This window comes from Lathyrus oleraceus, chromosome 1, assembly GCF_024323335.1.
Source record: "Lathyrus oleraceus cultivar Zhongwan6 chromosome 1, CAAS_Psat_ZW6_1.0, whole genome shotgun sequence".
NCBI lineage: Eukaryota > Viridiplantae > Streptophyta > Magnoliopsida > Fabales > Fabaceae > Lathyrus > Lathyrus oleraceus.
In genome coordinates this window covers 378,234,253-378,260,437 of record NC_066579.1, presented here as the reverse complement: position 1 = coordinate 378,260,437, position 26,185 = coordinate 378,234,253, and the positions used below count along the sequence as shown (strand labels likewise).

General features: G+C 32.9%; 3 protein-coding genes across 11 annotated transcripts; 2 read left to right on the top strand and 1 right to left on the bottom strand.

The window, feature by feature from the left end:
• The first annotated feature begins 689 nt into the window (after positions 1-689).
• On the top strand, positions 690-4,288 carry LOC127137862 (ATP-dependent zinc metalloprotease FTSH 2, chloroplastic). 2 transcript variants are annotated; one of them, XM_051064284.1, is made up of 5 exons: positions 690-865; positions 1,393-2,574; positions 2,680-2,993; positions 3,232-3,472; positions 3,754-4,288. In XM_051064284.1, exons 2-5 carry the CDS (start codon positions 1,393-1,395, stop codon positions 4,093-4,095), a joined length of 2,079 nt encoding a protein of 692 aa, XP_050920241.1. In that variant the 5' UTR covers positions 690-865; the 3' UTR covers positions 4,096-4,288. The 2 variants fall into 2 exon arrangements, with proteins under 2 accessions (XP_050920241.1, XP_050920246.1); XM_051064289.1 differs by having other exon boundaries at positions 698-865; positions 1,374-2,574.
• Positions 4,289-11,670: 7,382 nt separating this feature from the next.
• Positions 11,671-16,750, bottom strand: LOC127137804 (potassium transporter 10). 5 transcript variants are annotated; one of them, XM_051064248.1, is made up of 9 exons: positions 16,355-16,750; positions 14,759-14,928; positions 14,442-14,664; positions 14,119-14,361; positions 13,967-14,017; positions 13,622-13,882; positions 13,348-13,515; positions 12,998-13,252; positions 11,671-12,755 (listed from the first exon to the last, which is right to left on the bottom strand). In XM_051064248.1, exons 2-9 carry the CDS (start codon positions 14,885-14,887, stop codon positions 11,737-11,739), a joined length of 2,349 nt encoding a protein of 782 aa, XP_050920205.1. In that variant the 5' UTR covers positions 14,888-14,928; positions 16,355-16,750; the 3' UTR covers positions 11,671-11,736. The 5 variants fall into 5 exon arrangements, with proteins under 5 accessions (XP_050920205.1, XP_050920191.1, XP_050920185.1 ...); XM_051064234.1 differs by having other exon boundaries at positions 14,442-14,667; positions 14,759-14,923; positions 16,355-16,745; XM_051064228.1 differs by having other exon boundaries at positions 14,442-14,667; positions 16,355-16,744.
• Positions 16,751-17,205: 455 nt separating this feature from the next.
• Positions 17,206-21,318, top strand: LOC127137781 (potassium transporter 10). Of its 4 annotated transcripts, none has more exons than XM_051064220.1 (9): positions 17,206-17,421; positions 17,832-17,998; positions 18,087-18,309; positions 18,394-18,636; positions 18,738-18,788; positions 18,873-19,133; positions 19,240-19,407; positions 19,599-19,853; positions 20,095-21,318. In XM_051064220.1, the coding sequence occupies exons 2-9, from the start codon at positions 17,873-17,875 to the stop codon at positions 21,132-21,134; spliced, it is 2,367 nt and encodes a 788-aa protein (XP_050920177.1). In that variant the 5' UTR covers positions 17,206-17,421; positions 17,832-17,872; the 3' UTR covers positions 21,135-21,318. The 4 variants fall into 4 exon arrangements, with proteins under 4 accessions (XP_050920177.1, XP_050920160.1, XP_050920165.1 ...); XM_051064203.1 differs by having other exon boundaries at positions 18,084-18,309; XM_051064208.1 differs by having other exon boundaries at positions 17,210-17,421; positions 17,837-17,998; positions 18,084-18,309.
• Positions 21,319-26,185: the final 4,867 nt, after the last annotated feature.

The window sequence follows — 26,185 nt, the reverse complement described above, 5'->3', positions numbered from 1 at the left end:
TATAAATATGTAAACAATCCACAAGTCAAATGAATGCTCTAATCAATTAGACAACCTAAATAATCAATTATTAAGGTCATAAAACAAAAGGTTTTGATATTTTACCGTTATTGCCGCAATCGATTTTAGACTCAACTAAACATAATCTAATCGATTAGACGAAAGATCTAATCATTATTCAATTCAAAAAAGTCTTTCAATCAGTCAGATACTCTCATTTTCAACTGGTCAATCCTCAAAATATTTTTTTGTGATTTAATTAAAATGTGAGAGGAGTCTGAAGAGTTTTTAGTGTCTATGTGCGTGATTTAGCCATAATACTTACAGAAATCCCCTTCTATGTATAGAAGACATTGGTCCCTCGTACGAATCCGACTAGACGAACTTTCACACTTCATCTATTTCACAACTCAAAATCTTCAAATCTTAACATCATTATCTATATATTTGCAAGGTAACGGTGACACAATGTCCACTTATTTATTGTAACGAACACTTGTCATCTAAAATAGTTTCTCTTTAATTGAATTACTCACCCATTTGCAACAATGTGAGAAGTGATGTGTCCATACTCGGTGAAACCAGTCAAGATTTACCTCAAATTATCAAAGGATTAATTAATTAATACTAACAAACTATATTATGAGGAAAAAAAATCTTAAAGTATATATAAGAAAAATTATGGCATGGATTGATATGAAAAAAACTCCAAAACCCCCTAACTCCAATAATTTTGCCGCTTGTTACACGTTTCAACCCTCCGTCACATTCATTTCTCTCCATTCTCAACACGTCTCTTGCATTCCATCGCATTACTACCACTTCTTCTTCTCCTCTCTCCCATCTTTCACCCTCTTCGTTTAAGGTATGTCACTCACTACGTTCTTTCTTCTTCTACCTCTTCATTACCAATTATATTTATCTTTAGTTTTGTTAATTTCTTTATTTCTCATTTTATTGTTGATAATTTGGTTGTTGGAGTTGTTAATGGTGGACCCTTCAACTGAGACTTGCCTAGGATTTAAGAGACCGTAACTTGTTTGAAAAAATGCTTCTATGAAATTATGAATTGCTTATTTTGTTTATGTGTGTTACTTAAAGCTAATGTGTATTTAGTGATTTTATGTTAGTTTTGGCCAAATATGATGCATGGTTCAATGGTTTATTTTGAAGTAAAAAAAAACTACTCTCTCATACATGTACATCCACTTGTGTGTAAAGTAGAATATTGATTGAATTTGTTGTGTTGGTTTGTGTGATAAGAAATTAATCTACAGCGGAAGCTGAATTTACTGTGTTGCTTTTTGTAATAAGAAATTATTTGATGATCACAAAATGTATTTGTATAATATTTCTTTTTCTGCCAATCATAGAAATAACCATTGTATACAGATGGTTGCGTCATTGGCATGCCTTGTTGGGAATAGTTTATCTACACACATTAATAAAGTAAATATTCACAAGGACATAAATGAAAGACATATCTTCTTTTCTTGGAGACATTCATCGTTGAAACGAGCATCGAAAACTATATTAGTCAAGGCGTCTTTGGATCAAAGGGAACATGAAGGGAGAAGAGGATTTCTGAAATTATTGAATCTTACAGTTGGGTTACCCGCATTATTAGGAAGCGCAAAAGCTTATGCTGATGAACAAGGAGTTTCATCCTCCAAAATGTCTTATTCTAGGTTTCTTGAGTATTTGGACAAAGACAGGGTTAAAAAAGTTGACCTGTATGAGAATGGAACTATAGCTATTGTAGAGGCTGTTTCTCCCGAGTTAGGTAATCGGGTGCAGCGAGTGCGAGTTCAACTTCCTGGACTTAGCCAAGAACTCCTTCAGAAATTCAGGCAAAAGAACATCGACTTTGCAGCTCATAATGCCCAAGAAGAGTCAGATTCTTTGTTTTCAAACCTGATTGGAAATTTGGCTGTCCCTATAATTGTGATTGGAGGACTGTTCCTTCTCTCGCGACGGTCATCGGGAGGGACGGGTGGTCCCGGTGGGTCTGGCTTTCCTTTTGCTTTTGGTAAATCCAAAGCCAAATTTCAAGTGGAACCAAATACCGGAGTTACATTTGATGATGTTGCTGGGGTAGATGAAGCGAAGCAGGATTTTGTGGAGGTAGTGGAGTTTCTAAAAAAGCCTGAGAGGTTCACTGCTATTGGAGCTCGCATACCAAAAGGAGTTCTTCTTGTTGGTCCCCCGGGGACTGGGAAGACTCTATTAGCTAAGGCTATTGCTGGTGAAGCAGGTGTCCCGTTTTTCTCAATCTCTGGTTCTGAGTTTGTTGAGATGTTTGTTGGTATTGGTGCATCTCGAGTTCGTGATTTATTCAAGAAGGCCAAAGAGAATGCTCCCTGTATTGTTTTTGTTGACGAAATTGATGCTGTGGGGAGGCAACGAGGCACTGGAATTGGTGGGGGGAATGATGAAAGGGAACAGACCCTGAACCAACTTTTGACAGAAATGGATGGATTTGAGGGTAATACCGGAATCATTGTCATTGCAGCAACCAACAGGGCTGACATTCTTGATTCCGCTTTATTGAGACCGGGGCGGTTTGATAGACAGGTAAATAAAGATTGTATTAGGAAATATATGCATTTAACGCTTGTTTTTTCTTTTGTTAAGAAATCACTTTTAGTGAGTAAATTACTGAACATAATGCTTTTGCAGGTATCAGTTGACGTTCCAGACATTCGAGGAAGGACTGAAATACTAAAGGTTCATGGTAGTAATAAAAAGTTTGATGCCAATGTTTCTCTCGAGGTAGTTGCAATGAGAACACCTGGCTTTAGTGGAGCTGATCTTGCAAACCTCTTGAATGAAGCTGCTATATTAACTGGTCGGCGTGGAAAGACAGAAATTTCATCAAAAGAGATTGACGATTCTATTGATAGGATTGTGGCTGGAATGGAAGGAACAGTGATGATAGACGGGAAGAGCAAGAATTTAGTGGCATATCATGAAGTTGGGCATGCCATTTGTGGGTAAGCCTAACATTAAGCTGTAGTTGTCTTTCATGTAAAAATTGTGTAATACTGCAATATAAGCAATATATTGTTGCCTTCATGACTTCATGTTACAATCCTCTTCCAGTCTAGTATGGATGAACTTATAATTATGAAATCAATTTGATCATTAGGGAAAACAATGGTTCACATCTAGGAGCTGTTTTAGCTACTAGTTTGTAGAAAATTATTCTGAAATATCAAACTGTTCTTGCAGAACTTTGACCCCTGGTCATGATCCTGTACAAAAGGTAACCCTTGTTCCCCGTGGGCAAGCTCGGGGTCTCACTTGGTTCATTCCTTCTGATGATCCAACACTAATCTCCAAACAACAACTCTTTGCAAGAATTGTCGGTGGACTTGGCGGAAGAGCAGCAGAGGAAATTATTTTTGGTGAGCCCGAGGTTACAACTGGAGCAGCTGGTGATTTGCAGCAAATAACCAGTTTGGCTAAACAGGTCCTTTTTCTTTGACATAATCACAGTCATTTCCTGTTGTTGCTTAATACGTCTCACATATTTTCTGAGTATTTTTGATTTGGGGAGACATGAATTAGATCAGGCCGCGTTTACAGATTTCTATAATGCTTGAAATTTTTTCTTTTAAACGAAAGAATGATGACATTCATTTTGAATGAATTATTATTTCAGTCATCAATAGATCCTTTTCCCTCATTTTCCTACCTTATCCTTCTAATCACAACTTTGTCATGCTAATAAATGAAATGATATTCTTGCAGATGGTAATCACATTTGGAATGTCCGACATTGGTCCTTGGTCGCTTATGGACGGCTCAGGTCAAAATGCAGATGTCATCATGAGAATGATGGCTAGAAACTCAATGTCAGAAAAGCTTGCTGAAGACATTGATTTTGCTATCAAGAGGCTCTCAGATGAAGCATATGAAATTGCATTGAAGCATATAAGGAACAACCGTGAGGCCATCGATAAAATTGTGGAAGTCCTACTTGAAAAAGAGACTATTACCGGAGACGAATTCAGAACTCTCCTTTCAGAGTTCGTTGAAATTCCACCTGAAAATGTGGTCTCTTCTTCAACTCCCTCACCAGTTTCTGTTTGAGTTTCTATGCCTACATGTCATTGCAATCTAGTGTAGCTATATTTTCTGAAATTGTCAAATATTTGTAACATACACTTTAGTCCAAGTTATTTTGTGTTGATAACAAGAAAAATGATCCTTCAAAGTGTTTAGTTAGGCATGATGTAACTTGCATGAACAGTAGTAATAAATTATTCATACCTATTGTATAGAAGGATTCAGATTCTTATCTTAGCCAAAGTAGAATGTTTTGCTTTATACTCTATTTTCTCCTATCAAGTCGGGACACGACACGGATATGAGGACCCCGCTAATGTAAAAATCATAGGACACAACTATATATATTTTATATATTAATATAATAATGTAATTTATAGGTAAAATTTGTAAAAAATTTAAAATGAAAAGCAAAATTTATCTTTATTTAAGATAAAACATCAAACATTCTTTTAACACTTTCAAACAAATTTTAAACATGATAATTGATATTCATGGATACCTTATGAAAACCGAAACAATAGTGTGTAAAGATGAAAATTACTGATGAAGATAAAATAATTTTGTGGAGACAAACTGAGTGAAATATAAAAAACAAGGAATCCTAATTGTGTTGTTTTTATAAAGCAAAAAAACCTATTTATTTTTAAAAATTTTAAATTTTTTGAGTTAGACTTTTAATTTTTAATTTTTTTGAAATTTTCTGAATTGGACAGTGTCATCTCTTTGAAATAAGGTGTCATATCCGTGTCCGCAGCAATTAACTTTTTTCGTTGAACATTTCAAAAACGTGTCTGATACGTGTTGTACGCGTGTCGGTGTTCGACACGGTGACATGCCGTGTGAATGGCGTATCGGAGCTTGATAGATTTTCTCATACATTTTCTCTTTTGTTCCGGTCAGAGAAATGTGATTTCTTTCATTTAAAAGCTTATGTTGTGGCAGCCTGCATGTGCTTTCTATAATAAAAAAAATGAAATCAGCATTTGATGTACCCGTAGATCTCAAATTGACTGTATGTATGCAGTATCAGATAGAGAAATGATATTTTTACATTATTTTCATACACCAATACTTATACCACGTCCTGTTCACCGTATTTATACGGTGAACAATATTTTTTATTTTTTTAAATAAAATAATAATATTTATAAAAGATATGTATAGATTTTAAAAATATTTTTGTAATATAAATATAAAGTTTGTTATTAATCAATTTTATTATTACATTAACCACACATATATGTTATTAACCACTTATTTTACTTATAATTTACTAATTTATTGACCAATAAATTACACAATCAAATTCTGATATTAAAAAATATCAAATATAATAATTCATCTATATTTTATAATTTAATGTCAAAACTCGGTTAATATTGTGTATTTTATTGGTTAATAAATTAGTAAACTTGATTAATAAATTATAAGTAAAATAAGTGGTTAAAAACATATATTTTTATGGTTAATGCAATAATAAAATTGGTTAATAATGAACTTTAAATTTATGTTAAAAAAATTATTTTAAAAACAATATTTTTTTTACAAATATTATATTTTTTTTATAAAAAAAAAATACTGTTCACCGTATAAATACGGTTAACAGTGTATGATGTATGAATGGGATGTAAGAATGTGGTATGAACATATCATTCTTGTACCAGATAATATATAATGGTCTTTTGTTGTAATTGAGCCGTTTGTAATACGATATTAGTGTTTGTTTAGATCTTCTTTGAATTGCTCATAACTTCAACTATTGATTCTCAAACGTCTTATTTGATTTTGATTTTGATTGATTGGTTGTATTAAAGAAATTGAAAAAAGAAATTGAAAAAAGAAATCTTTTCATTGAATTGCTAAATAGTTATTGCACTTAATACAAAAAAACCCCTTTTAAACCAATCTCAAAAACATTTTCATTTACAAAATCAGAGTTAAAAGCTCATAAGCAAAACATGATAAGTGGAAGCAAAAAATACAATCTTGATACAATCTTAATTTAAGCATTGAATATTCAACAAATTAAATGCATCTCATACCTACACATATATGATAAAATATTATAAACAAGATCTAATTCTAACGGTGAACAATGCCTAACATACATGATAATATTCCGAAAATTAAAAGTGATAGAGAGAAAAATATACACCGGATATATAGTGGTTGGACAATTCGGTCTCGCTACGTCTACTCCACTATTTAATGATTTTCACCATCGAAAATGATAATTTTTTCATCTATTTTAAAAGTTAAAGATATAAGCATTTTGGTACAACGAATGATTATCAATCCGAACACTAATAACACAATACTTTAGCTAACACGAATCCAAAAAAATAATTCATTCTTTTGATGCAGATTATTCAGCTGCTAACACTCAAGAACTTCAATGATCTTGATCAACAAACTTGATAGACATAATAATTCCGCTCTAAGGGTTCGTTTGGTTCAACGGAGGATAGAGGAGGAGAGAGATTTTAATTAAGGAGATGGGAGGTGAAGATGTATTTTAATTAAATATATGTTTGGTTCACACGAGGGGAAGGGAAAGGGAGAGAGAAGTTTTAATCAAAAATAGGGTTGATTCACAAGGGGAGAGATTTTAAAACTATTTTACCTTTTTACCCTTAAAACATTATAACACTCCTGCTAAATAAAATAAAAGTAAAATAATATTCACAAAAAAAAAAGAAATTTGTCAATTCATAAATAACATAGATAATCAAATACAAAATATTTAATATTTTAAATACTCTGAAATATATTAAAGTGTATATAAAATATTGATAAATGTCATAGAATCATTATAATGATCAATTTTAAAATGAACAATTTTCTCATCTTGATTATTTGTCTAATCCTATAAATAATTTATGAAATTAGATTTTAGATAATATATAATTCATATACTACAATTATATATCGATATGTAATACAACACAATAATTTATAAAAAATTAAATTATTACAAACAAAATAATAAATAAAAAAGAATAAAATAAAACGCATAGAAAGTTGAGTAAGAGGAATAAAAATAATGGAGTTGTGTTTAAAAAATATGAAGAATTCTAATAAAGTGACAAAGTAACATAAAATATTATTTATAAAGTAAAATTTAGGATTATAATAAAAAATAAGGGTAGTTTTATAAATATTACAAAAATTAGATGCCACGAGACCGTGAAACCTTGTTTTACAGGTGCTATGCGTTTAACAAGGACATTAACTTTTAATGATGACAACTAAAGTATTACGATAAGTCAAACATGGACGATTAAACAAATAAAGATGGAAAGTTATCTTTAGGTTTGATAAACTTGACGATCCGATGATGGCTGATGACAGTATGTCATTGCATAAATTTAGTTGAAGAATCGAATCAAAACAAGTGAAAGATGAGGCAAAATGAAGAAAAAAATCAAAGAATGAGGAAAAAATAGCTAAGTGTGAAAATTATGGACTTAGTGAAAATTTGAGTGAAAAATGAGAAAAAAATAGTGCATCTTTGAAATTAATCACATGCACCAGCACGCAGCATCGCGCATGCAATATGGCCATAAAAGCTACATCACGCGCGCGATGATCCATTTTCTAGGATTTTTCTGACGCGTCAGGTCCATTCTAAGCTATTTTTAAGGGGAATTTTTGAATTTTTGTAAGGGTTACGAAAATTGGAGAGCAAAGCACGATTTTGAGAGCATCAAGAGTGATTTTTAGGGCATTTGAAGCCATTTGAGGTCATTACTTCAAGAGAGTTCTTATGTTATTTTCATTTATCAATTGTGGTATTGTTATCCGAATTATGAGTAGCTAAACTTCTATAGGTTAGGTTGTGTTATGATGAACCTATTTTAATATTGTTGGATTCTATGTTGATTTGACTTTGTATGAACCTTTTGATCTATAATGCCATTAAATTGCTTATTATTCTTAATACTTTTTATGTGAGATACTCTTTTAATATGATTTTGGGTACATAGGGAATACTGATCATTAGTCTATGTGTTGGACCTAGGAAAATTATTGTACTTACGTTGGTTACATAGGAATAAGAGATCCCGAATAGTGGCATAGAGAATTAATGTTCTGTACGTCGCCTAACCCTACTTCGTTGGCGAATTAGGGATAAAAAGCTCCAAGTAGTGGTTAGTGAGTTATTTCGTGAGGGATAATTTATAACGGTTTTGTTAATTCGCCGTGGGGTTATAGTGATACGATCATTCATACAAGGCATCAAACATCAACATTAGCAAAATAGGGTATTCTAAAACACAACCTGACCTCTTTCGTAATTCTGTCTAATCTCTTATTTACTTTTCACAATGAAATCAAAAATCCCATTTTTTACTAGTTTTTATACATTGCATATATTTTGTCTTGTTAGAAGTAGTCCCTATGGATTCGATCTTTTTATTACTTCGACATTATCGGTACACTTTCCGAGAAATCATCAAATTTTTGAAGCCGTTGTCGGGGATTGTTGATAATTTCACTAAGGCGACACTTGTGCAACATTTAGTTTATTTTTTCAATTGTAAATATTTTTATTTGTAAATATTTTATTTTTGTTTCTTCTTAATTTTTCTTTTCTATTTCTTTTTCTTTTTAGTTATATTCTTGTTTAATTTTTTTTCTAGTGCAATGTTACTAAGATATTTTTCTTTTTGTTTGGATGTAAGGTCAAGACAATCATGCAAGAGGAACTAATTGTTATGTTATCAAAGTTCATAGTTTGTACAAAGGAATGTGGAGCAAAAACTCTAATTCAAAAGCTTGCGGGAAATTATTCTGAACCAGAACCTTACATCAACACAGAACAATTATGGAAAGAGGATTCATCATCTCAATTGGAAGAAACCTTGACCTAGTTCATAAAGATTACTCAACTCAATTTCCAAAAAATCAACGGACAACAAGAAACCTTACAAAGGAGCTTGAAAGCTTTCTTCGAGAACTTAGAGATAGGACTTGGTCAAGTATCTAGGCATTTAGTATTAAAACTGAGATCTAGTGTGGATTTTAATGAAAATAATTTAGATAGCCCTAGAGATCAGGAAATTGAATGAGAATTCAAACATGAGTGTGAGGTAGTCGATGAAGGGGTAGTTGAAAAAGAGAAAGAAGAAGAAAAATGCACAACATCTGATAAAGAAATAGAAGCACGAATAGAAGCAACATATGTGAAAAAATATGTGGAAAAAGAACCAAAATGCAAGATGAATATTGTCTCGTTTTGGATGAAGCTTCAATTTCAATAATTCATTTAAACATAGATGTCCAACTACAAGATCTTCAACAAAAGAACAGTCTTACACCTAGCAACAAAGCTGATAAAAGAGGAGAAATAGATAAAGTATTGAATGAGATTTACGTTTTGTTCGATACTATCAAGCTAAAGAGAATATGGAAGAAAAACCTTCAATTTCTGAAAGTAATGAAATTCCTACCAAACAAAAGGAAGAAGAAAGATGATGTGTTTTTCGTGTCATATATGCCACCCTAACACAAAAATCGAAAGGTCAAACTTAGGACCGAAAATAGGCGCTGGATGAGAGGCAACTCATCAGTCATAATCATTTTGTTTTGTTTTACAAAATTTACTTTATTTATATTCAATACCGTCCAAAAGAGGAATTAGCTATTCAAGCATGACCCTTACATGACGATCTTTGTTTTCTTTAATAAACAAGTTTGTAACTGTTTGTGTTTTTTGTAGATTTGCGAGTTTAGCACTTTAGCATTGAACAAATGATCCAAAAGAAACTTGATCATCACAATAGCAACTAGTAACTTAAAGGCGAAGGATGAGAAAAGAATCAACAGACTTGTACTCAACCTACAAATACCTCATCTAGGTTGAAGCTCAGCCCGATACTTAAAAGTTTCATAGGTTCAAGATTAGCCCGATGTTAAAACCAAGATAGGTTGATAGTCCGATCCTTAAAAGCTTAACAGATTTGAGATCAGTCCGGTGTTAAAATCTCACAAGTTTTTGGTTAGCCCGGTTTAAACCAAGGTATTGAGCTCAAAGGTTATGGAACTTGAAGACTAACCGCTCCAAAGTCCGTGTTTGTGGAAAGAAGACTAACTACTTCAACCCACCGTTTGGTATGGAAGATCGCCCATTCACTCTCAAGTTCATCAAGAAGAAAAGAAACAAACGCACACAACCATCCTCTTATATATTATGATTGAAGATCAATCACACTTTCCTTGTATAAGGGGGTTGTGAGTCTTTCCTACTAAAAACTCTCAAAGTATTATTGGAAACTCTCCAATTTTTTTTTACCGAACTTCTATAATTCTCGGTGTTCCTCTTTTCCCTTGACTCCTTTTATTTTTGTAGTTTATTTTTCGCATTTTATTTTTCCACTACTAAGTTTTTAAAATATTTTTAAACTCTATTCTTATCTCACAAAGTTTTCAAAATCAAGTTTTTACAATTCACACGATTCACCCATTCTTATGTGTGAAGTCTCATATCCAACGTAAACCATTTTTCACAAACGTCCTCCTAAGTGTGGATTCTAAATGTTATAAGTTGATTTCCTCTCTCTAGAACATGCAAAGATATCTTATCTTTTCAAGCATGTATTGATAATCCCCGTCGAAATTTAGGCAGAGAATCAACCTTGTACACCAATACACACATCAATGAACTTACACATTCCTTAGTGCAGTTCTATATTGACTTTCAAATCATGGAAACTCCAACCCTAATTCCTCAAAAATTCATCATTAATAATCTCAAAATTTTCTAACTTACCATTCTTAAAATAATTCCTAGCATGTAGACAATTAGTTCAGTTGACATCATAAATAGTGTATTAGAAGACTTCCTAGGAAAGGTAGACGGTCATAAAAGGCATAGTCCACCAAGTTATTCTTAACCAAAATCCAACCAATACAACTATTCACAATAACCCCTTTCCTTTCTGTTGTTACGGATCTTATACCTAGTATCTAACGATTTTAGTGTTTTTCACCTCCATTTATAAAAATTTAACAACACAAACATTTACAAATCATTCTTAAAATCTAGAAACTCTAGAACGGTTTTCGAAAACACACTAGTTTCTGTGAAGACGATAAACTATAAATATACTTACGTTTGTTCTGACAACACATTCTATTATCTTAGAGAGCATCAAGCAAGGGGAGGATCATATTAACCCACTCCACGGCAAATGATCAAGTTACAGATGTTCTTACAAAGTCATTGAATATTAAGAGATTCAAGAAAATGAAGATGATTAATGTACTTAGCCTATAGGATTTGAATTAAGAGAGAATCCTGGAATCTAATTCAAACCAGTGAGTAAGTTGATTTATTTTTCTTTGGAACTCAATTTATAAAGTGTATAAGTAATCATTTGATGATCATGAATGAATTGTGCAGTGCATAACCAATTCAATGAATTTTTCTCTCTTCCTTTCTTGTGTGTGTTCAATAAGTTCCAACAATCATGTGGATAAGTCTCTAAGAATGAACCACATTTGTTTTTGTTTTTCATCCTATTCTCTTCTCTATTGCAGATCCTGTACACAAAATCTTAACAACATTTAAAAAAACAGTAACTCTGCACAAAATTGGCAGTCACGATGATAAATAATTTTATTGATTTTTATATAAAGTAAATAAGGGGGAAAAATGGGCTAGACATAGAAAACTTGACCAACATTTAACAGACTCTCGTGAGGAATATTGAAGATCACACTATTTTCCCTGCATATCTTTCTAAGAAATGCATATATATAATCAATAGCTATTTTCTTGTAGAATCTTGAATCTCTACTAGCAACCACAACTGTGTTTCCTAGTATGTGAACAACACCAGATTCTCTAGAGTTGTTTAAAAATTCATATTCATCAACCTCAGTGCAAGGGCTAGAGGATTGAAAAGTAACATTCACATCTGCCAGCGATCTTGCAGTATCTATTAAGTCGACAGATGAAGTTGTTAAATCCCCATTACCCAATGAATTTGTGTTTCCGTTGTTATTTGACTGTTCGCTTCGCGGTTCACATGGACTGTATTCCGAATCAGAGCAATCTTCCATCATGGATTCAAGTCGAACAAACATGAAAAGGTTGTTAAAGAGTTTCTTCTCAAAACTGCTGTCTTTCTTATGCAGGTCTTTATATCCATATCGCGCCACACATCGAAAAATGTGGAAGTTTTTTGGTCCGATACGCTTGACAAGGAACCGTTCTTCTTCCGGGACGGTGTAGACGGGAAGATATTTCACACAGACAAAAACAACGACAGAATGAATGGCTGGTAGGTTGGTAATAAAATGAGAAAATATGTGGGGAACTCCACTTGCGAGTTCTGTGTAGACTAGGCCGACTCCTGGGACACGAACAAGTCCTAAACTGGGACCGAGACCAAGAATCCATGCCATTGAGACTTTACTATGCAATTCAAACTCGTAACGCTTCAGTGTACCATAATGCCAAACATACATAACAAGCAGAAACACTCCGGCAATTGCAAGTGGGCCCCAACCGCCTTGATCGACTTTGAAGAGTACAGCAGAAAAGTATGTGCATTCCACAATCAATGATAAGACAGTAAACACAATCACAAGAATCCAATGGCAGTGCCAAACTAATATCATGACCAAAATCATGAGCAGTGTTGTAACCAACATGACACACACAACTGCAGTGCCTGTTATTACAATGACATATTCGTTTGTTAATAACCATAATAATGTTTCCAAACTATAAATCTATGAACCACAAATACTAGACACAATACCGACACGTCGACGACAACCAGTAATAATTTCACAAAATAGAATAGTTGAATGTAACCACGAGTCTTAGTCGTGTCGATGTCAGACACACCGAACAAGCCTTCAATAAGTGCTACACAAGGGTTATCTAACGTAAGAACTAGTGTAGACTTACCATATGCATTTCCGATCTGACTTTGATTTTTAAAGCCGGCAGTAACAGCAATGCAAAGAATCATAAGGATCCAATTGATATCGGGGATATATATCTGGCCAAGGAACTTTTTTGATGTATGAACAACTTTGACTCTTGGGAAACAGCCATGAGCAAGGGCTTGCTTAATGATTGAAAAGGTTGCTGTTATTGTGGCCTGGCTTGCAACTATTGCTGCTAGTGTTGCAATAACAAATACAGGCCAATATATTTTTTCTGCAGAAAAAAAAAGGACAATTAACCTCTACCACATAAAAATCACTGGAAAAATCCGAAAATATTTTCAATGTAGAGTGACAGACATAACAAACCTGGAATACAGCGATAAAAAACATCACCTGAATGATGCAGGTTATTCACCAGATAAGCTGCCTGTCCAGAATAAGCTAAAAGAAGGCAAGGAAACACAAGAAGAGTAAATGCAATTTGTACCGATAAGACTGGATAATTGGCTAAGTCGGCAAAAAGAGCTTCTGTCCCTGAAATCAATAATCACAAGTTTTCGAGTTTAAATTAACACTTCACATCAATTAATAATTCTGAAACATGAGAAATAAATCAAATAGTTATGAAAATGAAACCTACCAGTTATGCTGAGCAAGATGCCGCCAAGGGAAAGCCAACTCTTTTTTTTTCCGTTTCTTAGATACCGATACACATAGACAGGCGAAAAGGCTCTTAGGACTCTGGCACCGAATCTCGAAATGTTGTATATGCCTATACCTCCAATTAGGAGTAACCAAACCAGAACAATTGGAGCAAAGAGCCAACCAACTTTATCTGTACCAAAATGTTGCACGCTGAATAGCCCAACTAATATTACAACCGCAACAAGCACAACTACTCCTGTAACACAAATAGAAGAAAAGTAAGAGAAAAAAAATGGAAGACATAGATGATTAATGTAATGTTAAATGTGTAGGACCATACTGTTATCAATTTCAGGTTTGTTTACTCTGATGCCACCAGCAGCAGATAAAACTACATCGGAAAATTTCATTGGATAAGTAAAAAGAAAGCTTGCATTTAAAGAAACAAGAGAAATAAATAGAACAAAACAGATCGTCGAGGCAGAAACAAACCAGATATAGCCGGAGTAAGAATACCATCTCCAATCACCATGCAGGTGCCAACAAGGACAAGAATAAGAAGGGCATTTTTAATAAAATGTCCCTCTAACCATCTTTGGGTTTTCGCAGCAAATGACTTTTCATGACTTGTAGTCCAGCTATATGTCGTTAACTTTTCATCCGTGCGATGCCGGTTGGGAATGATTTTTATGTTCGCGTGTCGGCAGAGCAAGGAATATAAAGCCAGTGTTCCACCTGCCTCACACATGTAATAAGCTCAGTAAAACTTCGTGGCACTAACATCCAAATGAACCAAAAGTAAAACAAATAAGTACCTTGACCGTTGTCATTTGCTCTTAACACAATAAAAACATATTTGAGCAGCGGCACAAGAGTAAGCGAGTAAATGATCAACGAAAGAGCTCCAATCACGTCCTCTGGATCATCAACTCCACGAGGAAACGTGTTATAGAAAACGTATAATGGAGAAGTTCCCAAATCTCCATAAACTACACCGAGACTCTGGTATGCAAGCCGTATAACCAACAATGTAGAAAACTTCTGAACAAATCAAAATAACAGACAAGGTTATAAACATAATGGAATTTCAGCAAAAGCAAGAATGTTAGAAGGAAAATTTTTCGTATTATACTTTTTCTCTATCCATATTTCTGAGCTTTCCCGCTTCCTCGTCCATCGGTTGGTCAAATTTCTGCTCCATATCCCACATGTTACCTCTGTTACCATTCTTCTCTTCATCAACTTTCGATGCCGAAGTCATTTCGAACTTGCTTCAATAATTTCCAACTACTAAGATCTGTTCTGTTACATACATACACACATAAACTCAAACCAAAGCGTCAAATAATAACCTATATATTTGGATTACACCTATCAACAAATCTTTATGGTATTCTAAGAACAAAAATGATTAAAATTTGTGAATAACAAGATCAGTTTTTCGAATACATAACAACATGAACCAATATTAAAACTAGTACAAAGTTCAACATGCAAGCTCACAGATAATAATCTCAAATTGAAACGAAAAATTGCTCAAGTTGAAATTCAAACCTGAATTCACCTAACACACAATGTGGTACTTGTCACATTATTAAATTGTGTTTTTTATCCGGTAGTCTAGTGAAAGAAATTCACACTAAACCGGTTTAACAGAACAATAATGTTCTGTTCAAGAGAAGAAATATATTTTTATTATATTTGACTAGGTATTATTAAAAGCACTAGTTAGTGCTATTTGATGCTATTTTCAAATGTCAATGATAGATGACGAGAATCATATATTTTATTCATATCATAAGAATAGTATAATAGTAATAAGAATATTTAAATGGAGGACTTAATTGACAATTAATTTCGAAAACGGATCTAGTTCATCAAAATAATAATGATAGAACTATATTAGTTAAATAATACAAATAATTTAAAGGACCAGAATAAAAAAAACCAATAATACAGAAAAGTACAAACTCACGATTTTTTGTTTGTATATAATAATGATAATGATTGTAATGTTATTTTGGAATTATATAGAGACAACTATAGAACAGACAAAATGAATATAAAGAGTTTTTTTCTTCTGAAAAAACTACGTAACACTTTTTGTCAAAAAAAAATTTAAATAGTAGTAGTATTTTTTCAGTTACACAAATATTAAACCAGAGGTATAATTTCAAATCTGTGCCGGTTCATATTTAAAAGGTAAATTTTAACCACGAGACTATTTGATAAAAAAATTATTTATTTTTATTTTTTAAAACCTAAGTAATATTTTTTAAGCTTAATTATACTAAAATTTTCTTTTTTTTCAAAGATGACGTGGCAATTTAAATCCGACGTAGACGACGCATTTGCCCACTTTACATTAACTTTTTAATCATATATTTTAACAATTTAAGACATTTAAACTTAAATAATTCAATTGAAAAATTAATAATTACTGTACTATTTAATTAAAGAAAAACAATTTAAAAGCAATAAATACCAATAATTTAATATTTGGATGCTAGCAATAAATACCAGCAAGGCATAACCAGATAGATACACAACAAGAAACTCAGAAATATACACACCCTGAAAGTGTTCACATTTTACCATTACCATTCAATTCAAAACAACAACACAGAAAATAAATCAACAAAATAGATATTAGAGAAAAAATACACAGATCTAATCATAGAAATAAAATAAAATAATGAGTTGAAAGGTTAGGAGAAAGAAGAATTACTGTATTGTCCAGACTACGCTTCCATCGCCATAATCGTCATCCTCTCATCTCGCCATTAGCGTCTCACCCGATATGTGTTGGTTTGGGGATTACTTTTAGGAGTTAGATTTGTCTGATTTTCGTTACCATTTTTGTTTCTTCTTCAGTTTTCTGTTATTGATAATCCAAGTATTCATGCTTAATGATAGGGAAGGGGATGGAGGATGGAGAAGAAGAGTGGAGAATGATACGAATCAACTCTTAACTATCAAACTAATCAACTAACTAACTAATACAATACCAATCTTCCTTAATTACCCTTTCATTTTTTTATATTCTATTTTCAGATAAATATGTCATCAACTGACTAACAATTTTTTTTCCGATAAATAAGTACTTATTGCCTAGAATTGATAAATTGATAGATCAATTGAATGGAGCGTCACCATTTTTCAAGATTTACCTAAAGTCCAATATCATAAGATAAGAAATATTATCATCCGAAACCTCCTTTAAAAAATACACTTATTATTATACTATTCATATATGATAGGAATAAAAATATGATTCTCAATATGCATCATTTGACATTTGACAGTAGCATCAACCAACACTAACTAGTGCTTTTATAATACCTAGTCAAATATACTAAAAATATATATGCATAACGAATATAAATATATATATATTCTAGTTGAGAATTGAAATCGAAGTTATCTTATTTTTTTGTCCTTTTGAATCCAAGGAATGTGTCTAAATAAAATGAATAGTAGAAAATTGTTTGGAAATAAAAATAAAAAAATTCAATAAAATAGTATTTATTCTATTAAATAATATAAGAACAAGTTGTACAGTGGGTCCACTTTGTCTCTAAGTTTCACTCTCTTTGTCAGAAATCATTTTGTCATCTATGTTCAGTATTTCCGTTACCTACTTGATTTTCTCTTCCTCAATAACCGAACTAGAAAAATAGGGTTGTGTTCTGTTCTATTCAATTCTTCATGAATCCAACCTGCGAATTTTGGTTCTGTCAATAACAACAAAACCAAATAGTTGAACACAATTCCATGTAACAGGTTGTTTGATAGGTGAGTACAGTTCATGTCTGAATTTCAACTTGAGCAATTATTTATTTATTTTTTTTGAATTTTTATTTCTGAATTTATATTTTGAATTTGAGATTATTATCTGTGAACCTGCATGTTGAACTATTGAACTAGTTATAATATTGGTTCATGTTGTTATGTATTCAAAAAAATGATTTTAGTTAAATCAATTTAGTTCTTAGTACTAAGATTTGTCCATAGATGTAGCCTTTGTTTGTTTCCGCGTCCACGAGGTTAAAAAACGCGCGTCTGGCCAATGCTCTAGATTGGAGCTTGTTACTTTTTCATGTTTTCGTTGCATAAGGACGCGAGAAATACCCTCCTAACGCGTAATCCAAATTTATAGGTTATCATTATGAAGCTTGGTTTGAGTTTATGTGTGTATGTAACAGAACAGAAGTTAGTAGTTGGAAATTATTGAAGCAAGTTCGAAATGACTTCGGAGTTGGAAATTGATGCAGAGAATGATAACAAAGGTAATATGTGGGATATGGATCAGAAACTTGACCAATCGATGGACGAGGAAGCGGGAAAGCTCAGAAATATGTATAGAGAAAAAGTATAATACGAAAACTCCTTCTAACATTCTTGCTTTTGCTGAAACTCCATTTTGTTTCTCATGCTTGTTATTTTGATTTGTTCAGAAGTTTTCTGCACTGTTGGTTATACGGCTTGCATATCAGAGTCTCGGTGTAGTTTATGGAGATTTGGGAACTTCTCCATTATACGTTTTTTATAACACGTTTCCTCATGGAGTTAATCATCCAGAGGACGTGATTGGAGCTCTTTCGTTGATCATTTACTCACTTACGCTTGTGGCGCTGCTCAAATATGTTTTTATTGTGTTACGAGCAAACGACAATGGTCAAGGTATATAATTGATTTACTTATTTTTGATTCATTTGGATATTAGTTCAACTAAGTTTTACCGAGCTAATTGCATATATGGGGCAGGTGGAACACTGGCTCTTTATTCCTTGCTCTGCCGACATGCAAATATAAAAATCATTCCCAACCAGCATCGCACGGATGAAGAGTTAACGACATATAGCCGGACTACAATCCATGAAAGGTCGTTTGCTGCGAAAACCCAAAGATGGTTAGAGAGAGGATTTATTAAAAGTATCATTCTTATTCTTGTCCTTGTTGGTACCTGCATGGTCATTGGAGATGGTATTCTTACTCCGGCTATATCTGGTTTGTTTTCTCTCCGAACGATCTTCTTGTTCCATTTATTTCTCTTGTTTCTTTAAATGCAAGCTTTCTTTTTATTCATCCAATGAAATTTTCTTATGCAGTTTTATCTGCTGCTGGTGGCATCAGAGTAAACAAACCTGAAATCGATAGCGGTATGGTCCTACACCTTTAACATTACATTGATCTTCTATGTGCTCCATTTTTTTTCTCTTATTTTTCTTCCATTTGTGTTACAGGAGTAGTTGTGATTGTTGCGGTTGTAATATTAGTTGGGCTATTCAGCGTGCAACATTATGGTACAGATAAAGTTGGTTGGCTCTTTGCTCCAATTGTTCTGGTTTGGTTTCTGCTAATTGGAGGCATAGGTATATACAACATTTGGAGATTCGGTGGCAGAGTCCTAAAAGCCTTTTCGCCTCTCTATGTGTATCGCTATATAAGAAACGGAAGAAAAGATAGTTGGCTTTCCCTTGGCGGCATCTTGCTCAGCATAACCGGTAGGTTTCGTTTTCATAACTATTTGATTTACTTCTCATGTTTCAGAATTATTAATTGATGTGAAGTGTTAAGTTAAACTCGAAAACTTGTGATGATTGATTACAGGGACAGAAGCTCTTTTTGCCGACTTAGCCAATTTTCCAGTCTCATCGGTACAAATTGCGTTTACTCTTCTTGTGTTTCCTTGCCTTCTTTTAGCCTATTCTGGACAGGCGGCTTATCTGGTGCATAACTTGCATCATTCGCAAGATGTTTTTTATCGTTCTATTCCAGGTTTGTTATATCTATCACTCTACATTGAAATTTCCATTTGTGAGTGATTGGAGCTGTGGTGTTTAGAATAGCATAAACCTATTGAAAAAACTTTTATAGTCTCAGATACGTCAAAAATCAGTCAAAATAGTTTCTGATTTTTGCAGTGATTTTTAGGTGGTAGATGTTAATTATCCTTTTTTTTTCTGCAGAAAAAATATATTGGCCTGTATTTGTTATTGCAACACTAGCAGCAATAGTTGCAAGCCAGGCCACAATAACAGCAACCTTTTCAATCATTAAGCAAGCCCTTGCTCATGGCTGTTTCCCAAGAGTCAAAGTTGTACATACATCGAAAAAGTTCCTTGGCCAGATATATATCCCGGATATCAATTGGATCCTTATGATTCTTTGCATTGCTGTTACTGCCGGCTTTAAAAATCAAAGTCAGATCGGAAATGCATATGGTAAGTCTATACTAGTTCTTACGTTAGATAATCCTTGTGTAGCACTGAAACTTTAGATTGAAGGCTTGTTCGGTGTGTCTGACATCGACACGTCTGAGACACGTGATTCTATTTAGTGAAATTATTAGTGGTTGCCGACGCGTCGGTATTGTGTCTAGTATCCGTGTTTGTGCTTCATAGATTTTCCAATTTGGAAAATTATTATGGTTATTAACAAACGAATATGTCATTGTAATAACAGGCACTGCAGTTGTGTTAGTCATGTTGGTTACAACACTGCTCATGATTTTGGTCATGATATTAGTTTGGCACTGTCATTGGATTCTTGTGATTGTGTTTACTGTCTTATCATTGATTGTGGAATGCACATACTTTTCTGCTGTACTCTTCAAAGTCGACCAAGGCGGTTGGGCCCCACTTGCAATTGCCGGAGTGTTTCTGCTTGTTATGTATGTTTGGCATTATGGTACGCTGAAGCGTTACGAGTTTGAATTGCATAGTAAAGTCTCAATGGCATGGATTCTTGGTCTCGGTCCCAGTTTAGGACTTGTTCGCGTCCCAGGAGTCGGCCTAGTCTACACAGAACTCGCAAGTGGAGTTCCCCACATATTTTCTCATTTTATTACCAACCTACCAGCCATTCATTCTGTTGTTGTTTTCGTCTGTGTGAAATATCTTCCCGTCTACACCGTTCCGGAAGAAGAACGGTTCCTTGTCAAACGTATCGGACCAAAGAACTACCACATTTTTCGATGCGTGGCACGGTATGGATATAAAGACCTGCATAAGAAAGACGATGATTTTGAGAAGAAACTCTTTCACAACCTTTTCATGTTTGTTCGACTTGAATCCATGATGGAAGGTTGCTCGGATTCAGAATACAGTTTATGTGAACCACAAACCGAACAGTCGCGAGATTTCACATTGAATAACAACGGAAACACAAATTCATTGAGTAACGGGGATTTAACAATTTCATCTGTCGACTCAATAGTTCCTGCAAGATCGCCATCACATGTGAATGTTACTTTTCAATCCTCTAGCCATTGCACTGAGGGTGATGGGGATGAATATGAATTTTTAAACAACTGTAGAGAAGCTGGTGTTGTTCACATACTAGGAAACACAGTTGTGGTTGCTAGTAGAGATTCAAGATTCTACAAGAAAATAGCTGTTGATTATATATATGCATTTCTTAGAAAGATATGCAGGGAAAATAGTGTGATCTTCAATATTCCTCATGAGAGTCTTTTAAATGTTGGTCAAGTTTTCTATGTCTAGCCCATTTTTCTCTTCTATACTTTGTATAAAGACCAATAAGATTATTTATCATTGTGGCTGCCATTTTGTGCAGAGTTACTGGTTTTAGATGCTGTTCAGATTGTGTACAGGATCTGCAATATGTAATTTGTTAAGAAGTATGACTTGGGGATTCAATTATTTGTTGAAACCTGAAATTCTTTAACTTGCTTTTGAAACTATCAAACTAGTATAAATTATTGTCAAAAAAACTAGTGAAATAACATTATATATCAAAGTTTTTATGAATAGTAGAGTTACATAAACAACAAAACTAAACAAAACTAGAAAATCAATTAAAATAGAGAAGAGAATATGATAAAAAAAACAAAAACAAATGTGGTTCATTCTTACAGACTTATCCACATGAAATGATTACCTATGCACACTATGAATTGAGCCTACAATGCACTAATGCGGCTCAAAACATGATAACTAAATTAGTTATCTAATTATTTGTATGACAAGTAATTTTACTAACTTAACTAACTTGTCACTTCCAAAGAAAATAAATCAACAAACTCACTAGTTTGAATTAGATTTCAACATTCTCTTTTAATTTAAATTCTATAGGCTAAGTACATTAATCATCTTCTTTATTTTCTTGAAACTTGTAATCTTCAATGACTTTGTTAGAACATCTGCAACTTGATATTTTGCTCTCGAGTGGGTTAAGACAATCTTCCCCTTTCTTGATGCTCTCTAAGAAAATAGAACTTGTGTTGTTAGTACAAAAGTAAGTATATTTATAGTTTATCGTCTTTCACATGGACTAATGTACTTTAAAAATAATTTAATAATTTTTTTGATTTTAAGAATGATTAGTAGAAGTTTCATCTGTGGTTGCCAACTTGTAATGATAAAAGGATGTAATTGAACTTTTGATGTTTAATATGTGAGAAAATTTGTTGGGGTTACATTTCATCGACCTATTCTCATGTATAATTGTGATCAAGAATATATAACTTTAATCAATTATTAATATTATCGCCCATCATTCTGCGTCGTAGTTTATATCTAAATCAACAATGTGAAATCAATGACATTTCTTAGTTGATGGTTTCTTAGTCGATTAATCTATAAAATAACATTAAGTTTTGATAGTTTCCGTGGATGCTAAACCTAGATCTATCTCAAGAATTTAGCATTTAGCAGATGAAAAGCTTGGATCTATTAATGAAAAATATCTCTCGATATCAATTCAAAATCATAAAAACATATTATAGGGAGCTAATCCAAAAGAAAAATTAAGAGTGAAGTTAATCATCAATATTAAAGCATAAAAATTACTTCGTTCACAATCGATACATGAGTATTCAAACAACTACTGTAATATCCAATATCCTCTTAACTACTTCGTTCCTTGTTAGTTGGGACAAACTGAGTTCCTAAATGCTCTATTCGTAATCAGTTGTTGTCAGTCGAGATCAATAGAGTAATTAGTGAACTTACAAGGAGTTAATTCTTACTCAATTTAATTGATCCTTATTAATGAGTAAGAGAGGACATTATAGTAATTGTGAAGAGTGGGAATTTGGAGAATATGAGAGTTCGACAAGGGCATAATGGACGATACTCAATTGAGATCCACTAAACGGCAAACAAGTTTATTACTTGTTTTCTTTTCTTTCATTCCTTGCTTCATTTCTCATTTGGGGAAAAGATAATAAGAGAAATAGAAGAGAAAAGAAAAGAAGAGGAGAGCTCGGAGGAAGAAGAAGAAAACTTGCATCTACATGGAAGATTTGGTCCAAAAACTATTCTACGGAGAAGACTTATATGAAGAAGAGTTGTTTTAGATACTCTGGTGTAACATGTGGAACACAATGTTCCAACATATGTGTTACAACATCTGGTCTCCATCAACAAAACATATGTTATTGTATGCCGTAACATCTGACAACTGTTGTAGTTGTGGTTTAGTATTTCTCTATTCAAGATTCACTCTTCAACAAAAGATCTACAATTTATGGAGAAAATTTAATTTTGATCTAATGTTATAACATGTGGAACACGGTGTTCCAACATGTGCAATGCAACATTTGACCTTGTTCAGCAGGCCATAATGAATATTGTTTTGGAGCAAAATTCTGATTAAGATTCAATCATATTCATTGTTGCATTATAGCAATGTGTTTGTGTGAGTTATTTAACCGCTGTTAAAGATCAAATCAGATTTAAATGGAGATTTAAATTTGAATTTGAATTAATAACAAATCATATCTTTTGTTGGATATCTTTATGGAGTAAATCAAATTCAACAAGATTATGATATTATTCTAGACAAAATCAAATCTGAAATTCAAAAGAGAAAAGCCCAGAAGACATTGCTATTTAAGGAGACTCAAATCTCACTTTTGAGGTGTTCAACTTTTGAAGATATATAGTGTTAGGATTTATCTTTTGAGTCTTTGTTTCTGCACCACTCTAGCACCTTTTTCATATCTCAAGTCATATAATTTTCTTCGTTAATTGAGTTGTAAACCATGTTCTAAGATGTTAAGTCTATAAGCTTGAGAACATGGTGTTTCTTGTATTTCACGCTAATTCCATAACTGAATTAATGTTGAATCATTGTTGTACACCATTGTGTTTCAGTAACTTGACATAATTGATTTGTCTTAGTTGAATTGTAAATTCAATAATCAATAAATTTGTTATTGAGGTTGATCACTAGGGTTTAGTGATAAAAGAAAGTGAGTGGATTTTCATATTTAGGGGGGACCTAAATAGAAAGTCCCTAAGATTAGGAAGATGCATAGAATTTCATAGGATTTGAAGGTTCTTATAAAATTAATTGTTCTAATTCGAAGTAGTGAATTTCCTTTCTTGGGTATAGTGCTTCACATAACTGGGTTACCAATCTCCGGTGTTCTTTACTGCTTCATCATCTTGTATAAGTTAATCTATCATATCTTACTTGCATATTGATTTTTTGTTTCTGGTTTACAATGTCCTAGATAACGTGTCTGACATCTATCCTCAGAAGATGTAATCTGTCATAAATCAGTAGTACTTGTTGTCCCATGCATATGGTCAGACATTTTTCCTTCCGAGAATAGATTTTTAAACAAGTTTCAAACACAATTTGAATAATATCTTCTCTTTCAGATACTGACTTGAGCGTTTGAGTACTAACCATGCAAGAACACCCATGCTCCAGCGAATCAGAAGATTTATTCCGCCACAACTTCCACATTTCACTCTATTTATGGTTTCATAACTGAAATATATATATATATATATATATATATAATATATATATATATATATATATATATATATATATATATATATATATATATATATATAAAAGATGTTTGAAAGCTTTACTTAGAATTTTATTAATAGGACATATGGTGTTTCATTTTATGGTATCAGAGTTGGTCGATTCAATTCAAACTATGAGTATTTAGAGTTATATTAGTTGTGTCATGTTAGATTCCTCTAATAATATTATTTTTATATGTTAAGCGTTCGTTAACGCAAGTTTTTAAATAGATTAAGATGGATAAATGTTGAATCACAAAGACTAAAGTCCTTATCGGCTAAGATTCATTCGTAAGATATAGATATACATTTAGGGATGTTCTTTGTATCTTATGAATGATCGAACCAAATATCTTCTCTTTCAGATACTGACTTGAGCGTTTGAGTACTAACCATGCAAGAACACCCATGCTCCAGCGAATCAGAAGATTTATTCCGCCACAACTTCCACATTTCACTCTATTTATGGTTTCATAACTGATATATATATATATATATATATATATATATATATATATATATATATATATATATATATATATATATATATATATATATATATATATATATATATATATATATATATATATATATATATATATATATATATATAAAAGATGTTTGAAAGCTTTACTTAGAATTTTATTAATAGGACATATGGTGTTTCACTTTATGGTATTAGAGTTGGTCGATTCAGTTCGGACTATGAGTATTTAGAATTATACTAGTTGTGTCATGTCAAATTTCACATAAGATATCATTGTTTTAAAATGTTAAGTGTTCGTTAATGCAGGTTTTTCAAATAGATTAACATGGATAAGTGTTCAATCTTAAAGACTAAAGTCCTTATCGGCTAAGATTCATTCATAAGATATAGATATACATAGTGGGATGTTCTTTGTATCTTATGAATGATCGAACCAAATAACTTCTAAAAAAAACAAGTTATGGTTTGAAATACCCAAAAAGCTGGTAAAGGTGCTGGAATACAAGTAGAAATAATGTTGGTGTCTCTGGGCGTGATACTCCATAGGGAGTAACAAATGGAAATCACTCCCATATTGAAGAAAACTCTCCAACTGATGATACGGATGTGTGAGAATTAGCTTCACTTGTGTAACTCCAAACACAATAAAACACTCAAGTTCTACGAATCATAAGGGAACAACAAATTCTCCAACAGCAACCGAAGGAAGTTGTGCATGGGGATGCAAGACTTAACTCTTTCCTAAAGAGAAAGCCACCATAATTTAAAGGCACTATAATCCATAAGGCCCTGAGAAATGGTTTTAAGAGGATGGAAAATATTTTGGCATTTACTCACTGTAGGGAGAATTGGAGGGTTGGTTATGATGACTGGGGTCGCTAAATCATGGTAGAGAGGGAATAACTTAATTTTAGAAGAGAAAGGAAGAGAAGTCACTTGGAATTTATTTAAAGAAGTATTCATGGAGAAGTATTTCCCTAAGTTATCAGTGAATGAGAAAGAGAGAAAGAGAGAAAGTTCAATAACTTGAGACAAGGATCACTATATGTTAGGGATTATACTCAGAAATTTGAGTTCACTACGCCAAATAAGGGAAAAGAGGGCGCTTATTTTGGCCTATAACAGCGCTTTTAAGCGCCCTCTAATCTGGCGCTGGCATAGGTAAAGACAGCGCTTTGTTTTCCTGGAGAAAGCGCTGTCTAAAGGCCCACATTATAGTGCGCTTTATGAAAAAAGTGCCCTCTGGAGTGGTCCATAAAGGGACACCTTAGAGGGC

Excerpts from the sequence above, each read along its gene's own strand:
- LOC127137862 (XM_051064284.1), top strand. The coding sequence starts at position 1,393 with ATGGTTGCGTCATTGGCATGCCTTGTTGGGAATAGTTTATCTACACAC. Across the intron at positions 2,575-2,679 it reads CGGGGCGGTTTGATAGACAG|GTATCAGTTGACGTTCCAGA; the intron begins GTAAATAAAGAT and ends ATGCTTTTGCAG. Across the intron at positions 3,473-3,753 it reads TAACCAGTTTGGCTAAACAG|ATGGTAATCACATTTGGAAT; the intron begins GTCCTTTTTCTT and ends ATATTCTTGCAG.
- LOC127137804 (XM_051064234.1), bottom strand. The coding sequence starts at position 14,887 with ATGACTTCGGCATCGAAAGTTGATGAAGAGAAGAATGGTAACAGAGGT. Across the intron at positions 14,362-14,441 it reads AGCAAATGACAACGGTCAAG|GTGGAACACTGGCTTTATAT; the intron begins GTACTTATTTGT and ends TGTGTGAGGCAG. Across the intron at positions 13,516-13,621 it reads CATCTTGCTCAGCATAACTG|GGACAGAAGCTCTTTTTGCC; the intron begins GTAGGTTTCATT and ends TATTGATTTCAG.
- LOC127137781 (XM_051064203.1), top strand. The coding sequence starts at position 17,873 with ATGACTTCGGAGTTGGAAATTGATGCAGAGAATGATAACAAAGGTAAT. Across the intron at positions 18,789-18,872 it reads CAAACCTGAAATCGATAGCG|GAGTAGTTGTGATTGTTGCG; the intron begins GTATGGTCCTAC and ends TTTGTGTTACAG. Across the intron at positions 19,854-20,094 it reads TCAGATCGGAAATGCATATG|GCACTGCAGTTGTGTTAGTC; the intron begins GTAAGTCTATAC and ends TTGTAATAACAG.